Raw genomic sequence first — 17080 nt, forward strand, 5'->3', positions numbered from 1 at the left:
CTGCTCTCAGGGCAACCAGTCCTGCCAGGGAGAACGACTTTCTCAGCGACCCTGTCCTACCCTTCGTCACAGCTTGTCCCCACTCCACCTGCACCAGGTCCCCGCAGGCCCCAGCTCCCGCTATACCCGAAATCACAGGACTACAAGTCCCACAATGCCACTTGCGCCGGAGGTACTTCCTTTTCCGGTTACACTAGGCGCCTGCTCCTGCAGACGTGTTATTCCGGTGGCGGAGCGGCGGCTTATCCTGAGCTGGGCAAAATGGTGAGAGGGTTGAGGGGAGTTCCTCACGGGGCTACGAGGACCCCTCGGGGGCTGACCTATACCTCGCTTCTCTCCTCAGATGCCAGTGGTTCAGAGGGCTAGACGCTCCTGGAACCTCCGGCTTGGGCTGAAAGGTGGGGAAGGGGGAAGCCCTTGCCATGAACTCCTTAGGTTTCTGAGCTCGCGATTTCTAAGGATGAGGGGCGTGGGGCGTATTTTTAATACCTTCCAGTTTATATATCTCTGTTATTTGTGGTGTGTTATCTTTATCTGGAAAGTTCTGCCGAACCTGAGCCCATCCTACAATGCCCTGGGCAAATGTTGTTTCTTGGTGAAGCACTTCCAACTCTCAGGCACTTGGCCAGACTCTCCTAGGAGCGCCCACAGCCTCTGTATAGACCTCTGGCTATGTTTCGTGGACTTCTTTGTTTTCGGCCACGCCTCCCAGTGACCACCGTCTGACGCGCATCTAGCTCTGGGATGATGTCTATTCATCTTTGTATTCCCAGTGCCAAACAGAGGGCCTGTAATTGGAAGCTCAATAAATGGCAGCGATTGTCTTTATCATTTTGGGGGAAGGGGGCTGTGATTGTTTACTGAATTGAATTCCAGTGTCTCAGAACAATGGGGTCAGTTTACTTCTCTAGAGTTGTTATGTTCTGGATTTTAGAAGCGGTGGCTGACGGGTGACAATGAAGTTAACATTTGTACAGAACTTTACGTTTACATCCCTCTTTTATAGGCAATACCTCATCATCTTCCCTACAACCTTAGGAAGGAAGCAAATACCTATTGAGCAAAATACTCTGTGCCAGGCACTAGACTACATGCTTTGATTCATAACCTTTTTTATACATCTGTTCTGTGAAATAGATATTACAATTACTTTACTCAGACTCGGATTACTTAGTAGAACCAGAACTTTAATGTCTTTGCTCATAGCTCACAAGATGCCATAATAGCATATGTAGTGAGGAAAATACTGAATTGGAAATTAAGGCCGGTGGGGTAGCTCACGCCTATAATCCAGAACTTTGGGAGGCCGAGGCAGGAGGATCATGAGGCCAAGAGATTGAGACCATCCTGGCCAACATGTGAAACCTCATCTCTACTAAAAATACAAAAATTAGCTGGGTGTGGTGGGGCACGCCTGTAATCCCAGCTACTCCAGAGGCTGAGGCGGGAGAATCGCTTGAACCCAGGAGGCAGAGGTTGCAGTGAGCCAAGGTCGTGCCACTGTACTACACCTAAGTGACAGAGTGAGACTCCATCTAATAAAAGAAATTGAGGCCGATCATGCCTGTAATCCTAGCACTTTGGGAGGCCGAGGCAGGCAGATCACCTGAGGTCAGGAGTTCAAGACCAGCCTGGCCAACATGGCAAAACCCCGTTTCTACAAAAAATACAAAAATTAACCTGGCGTGGTGATGCACACCTGCAATCCTGTAATCCCAGCTACTCAAGAGGCTGAAGTATGGGAACTTCTTGAACCCAGGTGGCAGAGGTTGCAGTGAGCCGAGATCATGCCACTGCACTCCAGCCTGGGCGACAGAGCAAGACTCCATCTCAAAAAAAAAAGATACTGAGATCTGGGTACCGCCAGTCAGTGACTTAGAGCAGGGGTTCTCAGCTTGGAGTCTATAGACATTGGTCCACAAAGCTCTGGAAATTGTAGGCACACTTTTTTTTTGTATGTAGTTTTTCTCAGGCAGAGAGTTCATACCTTTCATCACATTTTCATAGTGGTGAGATCATTGACCTCAGAAAATGCTAAGTACCATTGATCTGCAGCTAAACACCTTCTGTGTCTCAGCCTCTGACACTCAGCGGCCCTTTTTGTCTCATACTGAAAAGATAAAGTGTCTCCTCAGTTTTGAGATAGAACTGTGACTGTCACTCCCATACTGAATGAGTTGCTGTTGGTTGGGAAGGATTTCCACATTTCCTGGCTGAAATCAGCTTTCACAGCAGCACCAGGCTCCTTGATAACCCCACGTTTTCCCCAGGCTGAAATCGTGGGATTCTTTGCTAGCTCTGATCTCTTGCCCTCCCCTAGGAGCTCGAGGCCATGAGCAGATACACCAGCCCAGTGAACCCAGCTGTCTTCCCCCATCTGACCGTGGTGCTTTTGGCCATCGGCATGTTCTTCACTGCCTGGTTCTTCGTGTATCCTTTCACTAAGCAGCCAGAGGACCAGCGTTAGTGATGTGGGAATCTGAGGGAGAAACCACGCTAGGTACATGCACCCTGCCAGTTTTCTACAGTGGATTGAGGCTGAGAGAAGGTAAGGAGGGGAAGAGGGCTGGTGATGCCCAGGGGCAGGTTATGGCCTTATTTCCCAAGTTCAGGTGAACTCAGTTTGTTCTGTGGATTTCCAGGACAGTGAGCAGGGTGCCTGGCTGGAGTGGAGGTGGGGGATAGGGGAGCTGCAGTTAGAAAGGTGGTATAGGGAAGGGTGCACTCAGGTGTCAGAGGTCAGAGGGCTAGTCCCAGCTCCAGTCCTCATGAGCTGTGTGACCTGGGGCAAGTGACCTAACTCCTCTGGGTCTCATTTTCTTCATGGCAGTGGAGCACCGGAGTCCAGGGTATCTCTTAGGCCCCTCTGCCTGGCTGCTCTGAGCCAGATAGGCTCCCCAGAAGGCACTGAGCCAATACTTTTCTCCTCAGAGTCCCACTGCCTGGGCTGTCTGTACTCCACAGTCCATTTCTTTGCTTTGCCTTAACAGCTGTGCCCAGTTACGAGGTCACCTCTACCAAGTACACTCGTGATATCTATAAAGAGCTCCTCATCTCCTTGGTGGCCTCACTCTTCATGGGCTTTGGAGTCCTCTTCCTGCTGCTCTGGGTCGGCATCTATGTGTGAACGCCCAAGGGTAAGAGCTGCGATGGGGTGGACACGTGAGCCTCCAGGGCGTAGCCCGGGGAAGCCTCTCCATAGTCAGGTCAGCAGGGTCCTTAAGGCTCTTACCAGCATGACCCCTTGGTTGATGGAGACAGACTCAGTGGAATGGGAAGGGACAGTGGACATTTGTTCCTCTTCCCCTGCCCCTCATACGGATTTGAGCCAAGTGTGACTGTGTCAGTTCTGAGCTCACATGGCCTAAGGCCTCCATCTGCCTTTGGGATGTACCACGTAAGAGTGTGGGCACAGGCTTCCCATGGTTGTACATTTAAGTCAGGCCCCAATGACTTGGAGAGGCTGCTGGGAAGTCGGCTGGCTGGAAGGGGGTCAAGATCTGGGGCTTAAAACTTACTGCAGAAGATAATTCACCAAACAGGCCGCTGGGAGTCAGCTCTGGTGGCTCATCCTCAGAGGCGTGTGCTTGACAGCCCTTGCCCCAGGAACACAGGGTGCAGGGAGAAAAGGTGGAAAGAAGGGCTGTTGGTCTCGTTTTGATACCCCTCTCCTCTTCTAGGTAACCACCAGGCGGCTTCACTGAATCCCTGCTTTTGTAAATTCCTTTTTTTTACTGTTGCTGTAAGTGTCCCACCTGCTGCTAATAATAAAGGCAGATGTATGGCAGTCCTGTCTGTTGCCCATTCTGCAGGGGTGGTGGGGTGCTAGGACCTACATTCCTTACCCAGTCTCTTCCCTTTCCCATTTCTCATCTGCCTTTCACACAGTTCCTGCTGCTGACCTACTTAAGGGGGATGAGACTTGTGTGGCAGGGGTGTTTTGTCATTGAAATTTAAGGCTCACCTGTGGATAGGAAGGGCCTGGGCCTACCCTGTACTATTGTTTCTAGGACAAACTTCTCTAGGAATCTACATCAGTCCATTCTGCCCGGGGCCAGTCCCTGCCCTAAACATAGCCACCCTTCTGTGTGCTGGGGCACCCTCACCAGGCTCAGTTTGTCCCCCTAAGGAAGCTTTTCCCCTCGGCTACTTTTAACGCAGGCAGGCAGCTGCAGGTGCGTGGGTGGGGAAGGTGTGGCCATGGGAGGGGCTGAGTCCACTCCTAGCCCCAGTATGAAACTAAGAGGATAAGCGGTATGAAGCATCCATTTGGCTCTCTGGCTCAGGAGCTGAGATTTCAGTCTTCTCAGGAAGAACTTTGAATTCCAATTGGCCCTAGCCCCATAGGTGACTCCTCTCCCACCAGACCAATCCCAAGAAGAGACAAGGAGGCAAGCTCAGATACAAAGCAGTATTTATACATTTATTTATATATGTATATTTACTTCAGAAGAAAAGAACAGTTCGGGGACAGGAAACAAGCAGGCCTGGAGCTGCCCTCACTGCCCACCTCAGAGTCAGTTGGTACATGATAAATACGAGTCCAAGCTTAGGGAGAGGAACTGGGAGTTAACTGGGAGGTAGGGGGCGCTCTATGCACATGCAGGCTTCTATGGGGCACAATATGGGCAGCACGATTTGCACCGGGAGGCCCTATGTACAGCTTGAAGCTAGGGGGAGATTAGCCCAGTGGCTACAGGAACAAACGCCAAAGGAGAGAGAAGGGAGGGATGACCTGCTGGACCCCAGGGCAGGGATGGGGCCAAGACACTCACACCATTGCCAGCCGGGCAGCTGGCAGCCTCCAGCAGGTGGCCCACTTACCTTTCCTGAAGCCCTTCTACCACAGGCTTAAGGCAACTTTGGTCCAAGGTTGACCCCCTCAAGCAGCTTGGAGCCCCAGCCTGGCCCCAACGCCTGCACTGAGGAACCCCTCCCCAGGCATGGAAACAGAGCCAGCTGCTAATGGCTTTGGGGCTGTGCTGTGTTCAGATGGGCTCCAGGGGGCAGTGGATGGTCACTTTCCAGTTAAGGACTGAGGGGCCGCTGTCTGAGAACATGAACCCCCATTGAGGAAGCCCCAGAATCCTATTACATGGAGCGGGGCTCAGCAGTTTTAAGGCATAGGGAGGATTCCCTCAGTAGGAGGGAGAACAAAGTCATCCTAAGTAAGGCTCAGCCCCTGCATGGTATGGGAATCGTGAAATTCCTATGTCAGTGGAGCCTAATTGGGGAGGGGCTGGGAGGAAGCTATCCCTGCTATTCCTGCGTCCCCCTGCTGTTCCCTATCCTGAGGACAAGTGCTTTCAGATCAATGGCAAAAGGGGGCCTGCAGGTCACAGGTTTCAAGGATTCAGCTCCACTATAGAAAGGCCTCCCATTCAAAGCTGAGAATGAGCGGTGGGACAGGGGCAAGGCCTGGTTCCCAAAGAGGTGGCAGCGTACCACAGGGCAAGGACAGCAATTCCCTTTCCCGTTTCTGGACCCATGGCAGACATGGCTAAATGATTACCACACTCCTTCCATGAGCCTGGATGTGACCTCAGAATGCACCAGGTACCACTAAGAAACTTGAAGTTAGCACTTAAGATACAACTTCTTCCCTAACCCAGGGCCTTGGTGGTCAGGAGTGGGATGGGTGTCTGAGGCCCCCTGGGAGGGATCAGAGCCAGGGCCCTGTCTGTAAGTAAGTGTCACACCCCTGCTCTAGCCCACTCTGAGCTTTCTAGCTCCATCCTTCCATTCCTTCCTGCCCTGGTTTAAGTGCATTTAGTAGTTACTTCATTAATAACAGCAAAAGCTATTTGCATCTGCCCAGCAGCCAAGACCAGGCTGCTGTTTGAGGGATTCCTGCTCCTCTGCTCAGAGAGAAGGATGTGGTCACTGACATCACTGTGACCTCCGTACACTCCAGGAATACAGGCAATGGGCAGCAACACCATCTGGGGGCTCAAAGGGAATGTCCCCTTCCAGATATTCTTGGTTCAAGGCTCCGGGGCTTACCTGGCCCACTGGCCCCCACTGGTTCACGCCTGTGAAGGGCTGAGGGTGGCTTCACCAGACACTGAGTAGACTTAAGGCACAAAGTCAGTTTCTCCAGCCCATCTAGGGCTGGCCTCAGCTGCCCTGGGACTTCTTGGGAGCCAAGCTCTCGCAGGGAGAAGAAACTTCCTGGGCCACATTTAAAGCTTAGAAGTCCAAGTCCAGCGTAACAGGCAAACCCCAGAAAGTCCACTACCTAGCCATCCCCCAGGGAATAGCTTTAAGGGGGAGAGCCATCTGCCCTCCGTTGACTCATGGGGGTCCACCCAAGTCTTTGAGGGCTGGATCCAAGCCCCCTGCTGATCTCAAAGGTGGGCAGGTCCTCTCTCCTAGAGGGTTGGCTCCGGTCTCAAAAGGGGAGGCAGGGGAGAGTGGGCTCTGAACAAATGAGGGTCCCAGGCTTCCCCTTGCCTCCAGGGCACCTGAACTGCCCTCCAGCCACCATATCTGGACAGAGGTGAACTGGTCCTGTCCTGGCCCCGAGGGGGTGGCAGGCAGGAAGGCCCAGGAAGTCTCTGGCTCTCAGGTTCCCTCTGTGCTGTGAGGGGCAACCAGCTGGAACAGCAACTCCAGTGTGAAGACTTCCAGTTTCACCAGTCTCGGGGAGGGCCAGTGAACAGCAGAGCTGGCCTGCAGTGGGCTCCAGTGTACACCATTGCATCCAGTGTTGGGGGGTGCCCAGGCACCCCTGGTCCCTGGCGCTGCCTCAGAAGGCAGCTCAGTCACACAGGCGGTAGAAGTGGAAGTAGTAGTCTGTGGCTGGCTGGACAAGAGCCTCCAAACTGCAGTTGGCCTGACCCTGAGTGGAAGGGCAGTGGGAAGGTGAGGTGGCTCTGTGAGTGTGGGGCAGATGGCACTCCCTGCTGACGTTCCTTGACACTGTGCCCCCATCCTCCCACATACTGTGCAAACCCCCATTGCTCAAGCCCCACACCACAGACAGGGGTGCCCAGACCTCCGGGGTAGGTGGGATGCCCCTGCTCACCAGCAGTGCCACCCGGAAGTGGTAGGTGAATTCACGGAAGGACAGGATGGTTATTGGCCACTGGTGAGAGGTGCCCTGGAGAGAAGGGAGAAAGGAGTCAGGACAGACTGCTGCCCCTATCCCAACCAGCATCTCTCACCACAGCCATCGCAGTCCTGGGGTCTGTGGGGAGTTTTATGAAGGAAAAAAGCAGAGAACTCTGAAGAGATGGGAGAGAGCGTGTTCTGCTTCAGCGGAAGGCGCAATGGCAGCTACTCCATGCAGACTGTGCCTGGTACTGGCAGGTCCACAGCCACCTCTGCCTGGCCCTTGCCTCCTTCCCAGTCCTGTTGTGCTGGGTTCCCTCACCCGCTATGCTCTGTGCACATCAAAGTATTTCATTAGCTCCAGCCTCAGTGCAATCCAGTGACGCCGTGCTGCTACTAGCCCTACCTTCTGGATGAGGAAACCGAGTCACTTGCATAAAAATCACACAGTGCAGCAGAGCTGGGATTCAAATCCAGGTGTGTCTGGCCTTCTCCCTCACAGGGTGGCCTGCGGCCTGGCTGCAGGCAGCTTGCCCATCTCCTACCTGAGGCTTTGGCTCAGGTAGGAGATGGGCAAGTCTGTGTGATGTGGTTTCAGGCCCGAGCGCGTCTGATGCATGTCTAGCTGGGCTCTCTCTCGGCCACTGTCTCCTCTGTGGGGCCACAGGACTTGGGCCTCCCTCAGAGGAAGCCCGAGCTCTTCCAGGTGCTTTCTACATGTCTTTTCTCCCTCACTATGGAGTACATTCTTGGAAGTCAAAACCTGTGTCTACTCCACGTCTGTCCCCTGCAACTGGGCCCACCCAGCAGATGACTGGGACAGATGAGGCCCCAATCACTATTTTCTGAGTAAACACATGAATGAGCAAGAAAAAATAATCACTGCTTCCCTGTTTGTCCTGAGAGTCTTCTCCCATGGCTTCTCAGGCCCAAGGAGAAAGTGGGGGTCCATCAGCCTCAGGGAGAGTCCTAACTTCCGGTTACCTGGCCAGGGAGGAGCTGGCCATCCAGTTCTCCCAGAAGAGGTGGCCAAACATGGAGCCTGAGGGGCCTTCTAATGCACATCTAGCTGTGCCACTTCCCCAACCTGAGCATGAGGCTGGCTCCTTCCTGCTTCTGCAGACACCTTCAGTGAGTCATAACCCTCCCTGCATGGGCTCCCAGACACCCTCCTGTCTCCATCGTTGCATTCATCCACGTCAGCCCCGTGATCGGCTTTCTTTCCCAGGTCTCCAGCATGGCAGGGCCAGGAGATGCTCAGAGTGGAATGAACAAACACGGCACACGTGCCCATCCCTGGGACACAGAGGCCCAGGCCCCAGAGTGCCCCTTGTGGAGACACCTTCACTCTGTAACTCCCAGCTCCGGCTCCTTGCCCATTTGGTGGCCCAGTTGTGCCAGGCGAGAAGAAGCTAAGGCCTGGCCAGCCCACAGCTTCCCAGTCCCACCTACCTGGGTGTCCTGGTGGGTGTGGAGACTCTGTGGAAGGCCCCCCTCCTCACACGGCTCCTCCTTTGACCTCAGGCTGCACAGCACCACGGACACTGGGGAGGAGGAGCTGGAGACATCCAGTTAGCAGAGAAATGGGGTTCTGGAGTCCCTCAACCCCAGCACCCTCCCAGCCAGCCTTCCACACACCTCTGAATCCCCACCCAGCCTGAAACACCGCATAATAACCATTCCCATCAACCATCCCACGTGGTCTTCAGCCCATGAGGCTGGGTCATTGAGCCAGTTAACCACAAAGCAGGCAATGAAGTCAGCACTCATCCCACCGTGTAGGAAATGCCAGACTCCCAGGCTGTCCTCAGGCTTGGCTGTTCTGAGGTTCTGCCGGAGACTCCTGGCTCCCCTCCCACCTCCCACTTCCCCACGCTGGCACTCACTTCATCTGCAGAGTCAGGCTGAGGTGCAGTGGGGTGCCGCTGCTGACAGGGATGTGGTAGGTGAAGTTCCCAGGCCTGCAGTGACAAAACTGGCCCCTTAGCCTAAGGGCACCCTGCCAACATCCCCCCTCCCCCCCACCATTGACGACTCAGCCCCCAGTCTGTACTGGAGCCCTGTAGAGGCCTGGAAAGGGGCTGCCCTGCCTTGTGGGGGAGGATCCTCCCTGAGGGGGCAAGTTCTGAACGATCTGTACCACCTGGGCTCATGTCACCTGAGGGGACCTCCCTGGGTGAGGGGAGGGAGCCTGGCCCACCTGCAGGCATCCCCAGGAGCACAGTACTGGGAGGTGATGGGCATCGAATTCTCCAGCACTTGGATGGAGGTCAGGGAGGGCACTGGCTCTGCAAGGAGAGAAGCTGTTGGGGCAGGAGTAAGGTGACAAGGCAGGACACAAATGAGAAGCAGGCACGTCTTTCCTTGCCAGACTTGGAGCAGTCACTCACAGCTTAGTATGAATAAGTTCCAGGTTTTTTTTCCCCAGACCCCCACAATGTCCAGAATCACACTATACCCTTTCCTCAGCAGCCCTAGGAATACCCAGTCCCCATGAGCCTGACATCTGCCTCCTCAAAAGAACTGGAACACCCAGAAGTAGGGATGGGTCTTCACATCCCTTGCCAGGTGTGCAGGAGCCTGCTCGAGGCCTCTGTTCCTGACTGCAGGCATCTCTCTCAGCTCTGGGTTCAGAAACATCAGTTATACTGGTAGCTTGAAATAGGTGATGGTAAGAACACCACACAAATCAGGCTCTTCCTGCCCCAAGGCCGATGGTTACACAGCTATCAGCACACTGCTCCTCGCAGCCTCCCTGAATGAACCCACTGCAGACTGGCTGGCTGGGTAGAGGTGGGACTGAAGTGTGACAAGCCAGATGGGGGAGACAAGGCTTTCTTGGTCATCTAATCCACCGACAGTCTTGCTGCTGCCTGACTATCCACCCAGGAAGGGGGAAGCTGGGGCCGCTGAACATTTGCTGGGTCTGGTAAGTTTTCAGCTCTGTGGCATGACCCAGGGACCCGAGGACCCCAGCAGGATCCAGGACACCCTGTGTGGCCAAGGACAAGTATCAGATACAGATGAGATGGAAGGTGCCCTCCCCACGTCCCTTCTGGGCAAGTTCCAAAGGTCCTTTTAAGAGTCAGCTCGGCCAAGTGTGGTGGCTCACGCCTGTAATCTCAGCACTTTGGGAGGCCAAGGCGAGCAGATCACAAGGTCAGAGTTTGAGACCAGCTGGCCAACATGGTGAAACCCCATCTCTACTAAAAATACAAAAATTAAGCCAGGCGTGGTGGTGCACGCCTGTAATCCTAGCGACTCAGGAGGCTGAGGCAGGAGAATTGCTCGAACCCAGGAGATGGAGGTTGCAGTGAGCTGAGATTGCGCCACTGCACTCCAGCCTGGGCAACAGCGAGACTCAAAAAAAAAAAAAGAGTCAGCTCAAATGTGACCAGCTCCAGAGAGGTCTTCCCTGATCCTCCCCACCTTCATCCAGATTAAGTGCCCTTCCCAGTCTCAAAGCTGCCTGCATGTCCCCCCAGAGCCTCATCACACTGCTGTGTTTGCATCTCTGTGAGGTCTTTGGGGATAGGGGTGTGTCTGTCTTCGTCATCCCCAGTGCCCTGTACAGAGCCAGCCAGAGTGGCAGGCAGCCCAGTAAATGGGTGCCTGGCAGACATCTCCCCCTGGGGTTTCCATCTCTGCAAGCCACACTTTCCAGGCTTTCTTTTTCTTGAAGCCACAAAACCCATCAAATGAAAGTTGGTGAAAGCTGAGCTGCCTGGTTGAAGCCAGGAAGCCTCCCAGCCCCCCCTTCAACCCCCAAGGCAGTCCCCAGGGTACCTCAGAGAAACCTAGTTTGAAGACTTCAATAAAAGGTTCTGTAGCTTTCTTAAAACCAAAGATCTGAGGTGTGGGAAACTATAGGGGAAACCCAGTATAGCACCCTCCTGAGGCTGGCATGGTGAAGGAGGGGCCGGGCTTGGATCGAATACCAGCCCTGCCTCGGAGGGGCTGCATGATCCTGAGCAAGTCACTTCACCTTCGTCTCCATCCCCATTTCCTCAGCTGAACAATAGGAACAATTCCTTTCTTGCAGGAGTGCTGTGAGGACTAAATGAGGTGACCTATGTAAGTCTGCGGGTCTGATTCCTGATCCTTACTCTGCTCAGCAAATGTCTATTGACTGACAAACCTGAACCCAGACAGTCACATGGCTGAGCTGAGATGGGTCCCGGCCAGTGAGCCTTGCTGGACTGGGCTGGGTAGTGTCAGGAGTGCGGCAAGTACCTGACTGGCCCTGGGCCCAGGTGGGCTGAGCAGGGCCCACGCTGGACTGGTGGGCCCCTCGGCGGGCCCGGCCATGGAAACCAAGGCTGGGGCTGTTCTTGGCTTTGCCCTGCCCCACAGGAAAGGGGACTGCAGGGCTGGCCAGAGGCTCCATCTTGTGATGCTTGGAGTGGCCGATGCCATTGACTGAAAGGCCCCAGGACTTGGCTCTGATGTTGGTGACTGGCAGCAGGGCCATCTGGCTGGGGCCTGTGGATAGAACCAGGGACAGGCTGAGAAGAGGGGAGCTGGCTGCTTCCCATTCAGCTTTTCTCTAGGGCCCCGCAAGACTGCGTGAACCCCATGTGTCCCTTGGTCCCCTCAGGGGCCTTCCCAGTCATTGTCCAGAGCCTCGTTCTGCTCTCCAGGAGACCCTCCCACCAAAGAGTCTTTGGGCCTCTCTCTCTACTCAGGTAGCCCCACCCCAAGCCCCAGCCCTGAGAAAGCCATACCTGAGCGGTTGGTGCTGGGGCTGGGACTGGGGCTGGGAACGTGGCCAGGGTTAAAGCTGGGGGCAAGACTAGGACCAGTGGTGGGGCTGGCGGTGGGTGAGGAGCAGCAGACGGCAGGGCAGGGGTGGCTGGAACACAGGTCCAGGGTGCGGATGGCAGAACCTGGTGCTGAGCTGGTCAGGCTGGTGGTCACTGAGGAGGCCAGAGGCTGTATAAGCCGGAGGAACTCCCAAGACAGAACATACCCACCTCCCCGTCCCACCCCAGACATGCCCAGACACGCACCCAGCAGCAAAGAAGGCTGTATGCCTGGCAGCCCAGTGGTCACGGAGGACTGTCGGAGCTGCGTAGTCCCAAAGCTCTGGCTGGACCTGCTGGGGAAGGGTGGGCTGAGCTCAGAGGGGCTGGGAGAGCCTGAGGGGAGAGGGCCTGGCAGTCCTGGAGAGGCAGGAGGGCAGGAGGAGGCAGAGAGGTAGGGGAGGGAGGCAGGAAGAGGGGCAGTAGGAGCCAGAGGAGAGGGGCGCTGGTCAGCACGTACCATGGGCACATGGCCTCACTCCCCCCAGGGGGCTGGGGCCGGAGCAGGGCCAGGAGACAGGAAGTAGACACGGCAAAAGAGCTAAGGGGCAGCAGAGAGGCAGAGGGCGAGACAGACAAAGGGGAAGAGAGAAGAGAAGACACAGTCAGAGGTGGCCCCGGGAGCTGGGGGTGACAGTGGGCTCACAGAGCCCAAAGTCCTGTCCTGGCCCTCCTTCCCCCTTCCCCACGTTCCAAATCCAGCCCCTCAGACAGCCCTGACTCGCAGGCCCAGCGACCTGGAGGAGCACTAACCAGGCCAGACAGCAACATCGGCGTCAGCAGGGACTGGGAAAGGCTGCCCACCCTTTAAGGAGGCCCTTCCTGGATCCCCCCACCCCCAACAGGCTGAGAGGCTAAGGATGAACTCCTTTAGAGGAGACAGCCTCATAGCTCTCTGACCCTGGACTGCCTACCAAAGCCCCACCTGGCCCGGCGGCTTGGCTTGGCCTCCAGGAACCTACCCATCAGTGTCTACCAGGTCCTCCTCCGTGCGCAGGCTCAGCACGTACAGTGTGGACATGGACACCACGCTGGAGCCACAGAAAAGGGTGACCATTAGAGCTGGAGCCACCACCCAGTGCCCTCTCTCCAGGACAGGGCTGTGGTCCTTGGCTCCTGGGGCTGGGCCCCCAGGTGATGCCTGCAAATCGGTCGCCCTGAGGGGAAGAGGCAGAAAGGCCCACCTCACCGAGACCTCAGCCGCCTGATCTCCCAAGCTACGTCTTCCTCTTCCCCCAGCCCTGAGCCCTTGGGCAGCTGACTCCACGAGGAAGCTCCACTCCCCCAGTCAGCCACCCTGAGATCCCAGAGGACAAGTCACCTGAAGGCCATGACCACCACCAGGGCAATGATGGTTCCCTGCAGGAAGCGCTGGCTGATGCAGGCCTGGTCTGGAACCACGGACGGTGACTGAGGACCAAGAGAAAAAGTGCAGATGCAAAGCGGGCCAGGCTGAGGCTGCCTGCTACGGGCTCCGCTGGAGGTTGGGGGTGCTAAGGGGGTACCCCATTCCCCCAGGGTGGCAGAGAGAAAAGAAAGAGAAACTGGGGACTGGGAAGTGACAAGGAGAGGGAAGTGCCGGAGGCAGTGAGGCTGGAGAAGTGCAAGCTGGAAAGGGAGGCCACAAGGGGTGGGGAAACCCCCATTCAACTGGCCTGTCATCCCTGCTCACCCTTACCTTGCTGGCCATCTTGGGGGGCCTCTTCTTGTGCGGGACGCTGCCCGCCCGGCTGAACTGGCTCCCTGCATGGCTGCAGGAAGAGGGCCAGGGTCAGGGGTGCCCCTGGGAAGAGGGGTCTGACCCTCCTCCACCCCACACCCCCACCTGAAGGCGCCTGAGCTGCCAGTGGACTTGAGGCTGTCGAGCCGCCGCAGCTTGGCCAGCTTGTGGCTCCAGCGCTCCAGCTCATCGATGCGTGTCTCCAGGTTGTCGGTCAGCTTGCACAGCTCCTTCACGGCCCCCACGTTCTCCATGAAGATGCGGTCCTGCCATGAGCCATGGGCCAATGCAGACAGCTCCATCAGCCCCAGGAGCCCCAGGCTGCCAGACATCAGGGGGCAGGAGGGGCGGCCACTATCCTTGGCTACCTGGAGGCCCTCAGAGCCTCCCTACCTGGGCGGGCCCCTCAGTCCAGCCTCAGCTCCCACAGCTCCTGTGCCCGTCTCCAAGCAACACCCCCAGCACTGCAGCTTCACCTGGGCTGAATGGCCCTCCCCACTCCCTGCCAGAGCTCTCCGCCCTTCTCAGGCTCCCCGGGCCTGAAGGCTGCAGCCTGGGATCCACCCCTCTGATGATGGCGGTGTCTCAGATGTCAGCACCTCACTATTCAGCTGGGGTGGAGAGCTATCACAGGCCTCCTTGGAGCCCAGACTCAGGCCAGGTAAGTGACAAACGTCATCCTCACAGTAAACCACGTATTTGAGCCTGGAGATAGCCATATGAAGATGTCTTTGCGGTTCTGTTACTGCCTTCATATTACTGGGGGTGGAGGGCCCTTGACCACACAGGTTTCAGGGCCCAAATTCCTACCCACTCATCCCCTTGAACACTCACCCCTTCCCTGGGGTGTGCAGAGGGCGCTCTGGAGGCAGCATGAGAGTCGAGGCTGCTCCTGCCTCTGCTCTGCAGTGCCCCCCAGTATCTATGGAGGAGATGAGTACCCCCCAGCTGGCTCCCCACTTGCCCCTGGGCTCCCTCCCATTCCCCCACCCACAGACCTTGTTCACCACCAGGAAGTTCTCTATGGTTTTCCCATTGGCAAAGACCATGTCTCCCGTGTCTTTCACAGCCTCAGGCAAGATCTCCTTCACCTCCTGAGCGATGACACCTGGGAGTGAGGGGCAAGCCAAAGATGGGCGGGGGGAGTGGGGGAGGGGACTGCTCACAGCTCTCTAATGTACTGTGGGAGCAGGATTGGAGAGGGTGAAGTTCTGGAAGCCAGAGATTTGGATTCCAAGTAGCCCTGGAGCAGGGGGATCCGATGAACAAGTGTTCACAGAGTTGCAATTCCAGGGCTCAAGGTGCCCGGGCTGGGGTGGGGCAGGTTCCCCGGGGTAAGGATCCCAGGGAGAGTGGGTAGTACTCCGGCAAGTTAAAGGTAGGATTGATTTAGCAAGAAGGGCGAGGGTCCTGGGGCCGCGATTTTCGGATTTCCACTGACAACGGGGCGAGCTTCCGGGGACCTGGAGAGGCGCGATTTTCCAGGGTCTGAGGGGCGGGACTTCTAGAAGGCATGATTCCCAGGGGCGCAGTTCCCAGGGGCGCAGTTCCCAGGGGCGCAGTTCCCAGGGGCGCAGTTCCGGGAGTCAAGAGGAGGGATTTCTAGGGGTAGGATTTCCAGGTGACAGGGAGCGAGGTCACTGAGGTCCGAGGTTTCTGGGTTCCCCGACCCCAATCCGCGCCAGCCCGGTCCCTACCTGTCTCCGGCGCGGCGGCCTCGATGCCCGCGCTGGCGGCGAACTCGGGCTTGTATCTGTAGTGCACCAGCCGCATGCGCGAGATCCTCTTCAATTGCTCAGTGGTGTCCACCTGCGGGGAGCCAGGCCCGGGAATGAACCTCTCCCCACCTGCGGCCGTCCCGGAGCAGGCCCGGATCCCAGGAGGGAGGCCACCCGGAGGCTGCAGTGTGGAGAGGAGACCCCGCTACTGGAGTCGTTAGATCGAGATTCGAGGTCGGCCTCCCTCCCTTCCTTCCTCGGCAGCCCCGCCTTTCCGCGTGGCCACGCCCCTCCCCAGGAGACCCGCCCCTGCGGCCCGCCCCAGCCTCTGGCCCCGCCCAGTCCCCCCGCAACCCCTTCTCACCTCCTGCACGTGCTCCTTGGCGCGCAGGTCCGAGGGATGCATGAGCGAGCCCATGACCTTGACATTCCCGTGCACAACCAGCGCCTCGTCCGGCCGGTCTGTATTGATGCCCACGCGGCCGTGGTGGAAGACGGTGTCGGGCACCTGTGCCCGCTGCCACAGCACGTCGCTGTCGCTCTCGAACTGGCCTGGGTTGGAGGCCTACCGCGAGTTGGAGCTGGATCAGTCCTGGGGGACAGGGGACCTGCAGGGCCCTGGGAGCAGGGGAAACGCCACAGCAGCCCCTCCCCTTCCAGCCAGGGCTTCTCACCACACCAAGCCCAACTTAAACTGTCCCTCCCATTGTGACAACTTTTTGTCACTTGTGGGATCCCAGAAGCTACCAGGTCTTTGTCCACCTCCCTGCTTTACTGTGGAGACCCTGCAGCACAGAGAGGGTGGGAGCCTTGCCCAAGGCCACACAGCCGGTGCCTAGCAGGATGAGCACCCCCTCTCCTGACTCTCTGCATGCTACTTCTCCCAGCCCTGGCGAGGGCTGTCGACACCCTGGGGGGACCCAGTGGCCCTCACCCGCACGATGATTCGCTCTGAGATCTGGGCGGCCAGTGTGTAGTTCTGGTTCTGTGCATGGGCCTGGAGGGCCACCACCAGCATGAAGTACCTGGGACACACAGGGGTCTCAGAAGCACTAGAGGCCTGTCCTCTCCCTGGGTCCACCCTTTCCCCAGCCAGATGCACGTTCATCTGACCCCATCCTACAGAGGAGGAACCCAAGCCTCCACCAGGGGGCAGAAATACCCCCAGCCCACAGCAGGAGGCCAGGGCTGTTTCTCAACCCAGAAGCTAGGCTTCTGCTCTTCCCATCCTTAAGTCAGTGAAGGGCTCCGAATCTCAGGTCCCTCGTCTGTGAAATGGCTCAGCCTGTAGGACTCTGTGCCTGGCAGGCCACACAGGGTGGTGTCTTCCTGCTTCAGAGACAGAGGGGCTCCGGGCAGGGCCCCCACCTGCTCACCTCTGGTCGGGGTTGGGCTTGCCCTTCTTCCGCATGTTGTTGGCGGTGGTCTCGCTGAAGTGCAGCCGTCCCACGGTCACCTTCGTGACCTGCTCCGGGGGCAGACTGACCCTGCAGAGGACAGGCAGGGTGCTCAAGGGGCAGGGAGGGAGGCTGCCAAGAGCCATGCCGCTGAGGGGCACCCAGGCCAGCAACATAGGGGAGGTGGATGCCCTGGGTGCCTCCCTGGCCCCTCCATTCCTAAGCCACCTCTAGGGAGGGCCCTTCAAGGTCCCAGTCCCAACAGCATCTAGACACTCACGTGACCGGGTTGAAGGGCCGCTTGCTCCGGTCTGACTGGGACTGCTCGATGTTAATGGACTGGTTCAGTGCCTCCAGCTGGGGAGAATGGAGCCAGTGGCACCTCGGGAT

At 57.1% G+C, this 17080-nt stretch overlaps 2 protein-coding genes across 8 annotated transcripts in view; one reads left to right on the forward strand and one right to left on the reverse strand.

Annotated features, from left to right (window-relative positions):
* Positions 1-180: 180 nt before the first annotated feature.
* Positions 181-3787, forward strand: TMEM258 (transmembrane protein 258). The gene is made up of 4 exons (XM_012454397.3): positions 181-264; positions 2321-2430; positions 3001-3137; positions 3681-3787. The coding sequence occupies exons 1-3, from the start codon at positions 262-264 to the stop codon at positions 3125-3127; spliced, it is 240 nt and encodes a 79-aa protein (XP_012309820.1). The 5' UTR covers positions 181-261; the 3' UTR covers positions 3128-3137; positions 3681-3787.
* A 610-nt stretch (positions 3788-4397) lies between these two features.
* MYRF (myelin regulatory factor) overlaps positions 4398-17080 on the reverse strand; it is a 36752-nt gene continuing 24069 nt past the window's right edge. For 2 of the 7 annotated variants that reach the window (XM_064364816.1, XM_064364819.1), the window contains 19 exons: positions 16971-17047; positions 16670-16780; positions 16228-16318; positions 15658-15858; positions 15273-15384; positions 14574-14683; positions 13681-13841; positions 13534-13606; positions 13177-13265; positions 12818-12886; positions 12316-12396; positions 12063-12151; positions 11778-11969; positions 11287-11535; positions 9254-9341; positions 8940-9014; positions 8506-8611; positions 7028-7102; positions 4404-6841 (listed from right to left, as the gene is read on the reverse strand). In XM_064364816.1, coding sequence (XP_064220886.1) covers positions 6761-6841; positions 7028-7102; positions 8506-8611; positions 8940-9014; positions 9254-9341; positions 11287-11535; positions 11778-11969; positions 12063-12151; positions 12316-12396; positions 12818-12886; positions 13177-13265; positions 13534-13606; positions 13681-13841; positions 14574-14683; positions 15273-15384; positions 15658-15858; positions 16228-16318; positions 16670-16780; positions 16971-17047 — 2130 coding nt within the window. In that variant the 3' untranslated portion in view covers positions 4404-6760. Of the gene's footprint in view, positions 6842-7027; positions 7103-8505; positions 8612-8939; positions 9015-9253; positions 9342-11286; positions 11536-11777; positions 11970-12062; positions 12152-12315; positions 12397-12817; positions 12887-13176; positions 13266-13533; positions 13607-13680; positions 13842-14573; positions 14684-15272; positions 15385-15657; positions 15859-16227; positions 16319-16669; positions 16781-16970; positions 17048-17080 lie in introns of all 7 variants that reach the window. The other 5 variants (XM_021676846.2, XM_012454392.2, XM_064364817.1 and 2 more) reach the window with 5 other exon arrangements.

This window comes from Aotus nancymaae, unplaced genomic scaffold (assembly GCF_030222135.1).
Source record: "Aotus nancymaae isolate 86718 unplaced genomic scaffold, 86718_ANA_hifiasm-v0.15.2.pri h1tg000059l, whole genome shotgun sequence".
Taxonomy (NCBI): Eukaryota; Metazoa; Chordata; class Mammalia; order Primates; family Aotidae; genus Aotus; species Aotus nancymaae.

Coding starts and splice junctions, on each gene's coding strand:
- TMEM258 (XM_012454397.3), top strand. Junction 2,431..3,000: donor TTCACTGCCTGGTTCTTCGT/GTATCCTTTCAC, acceptor AGCTGTGCCCAG/TTACGAGGTCACCTCTACCA.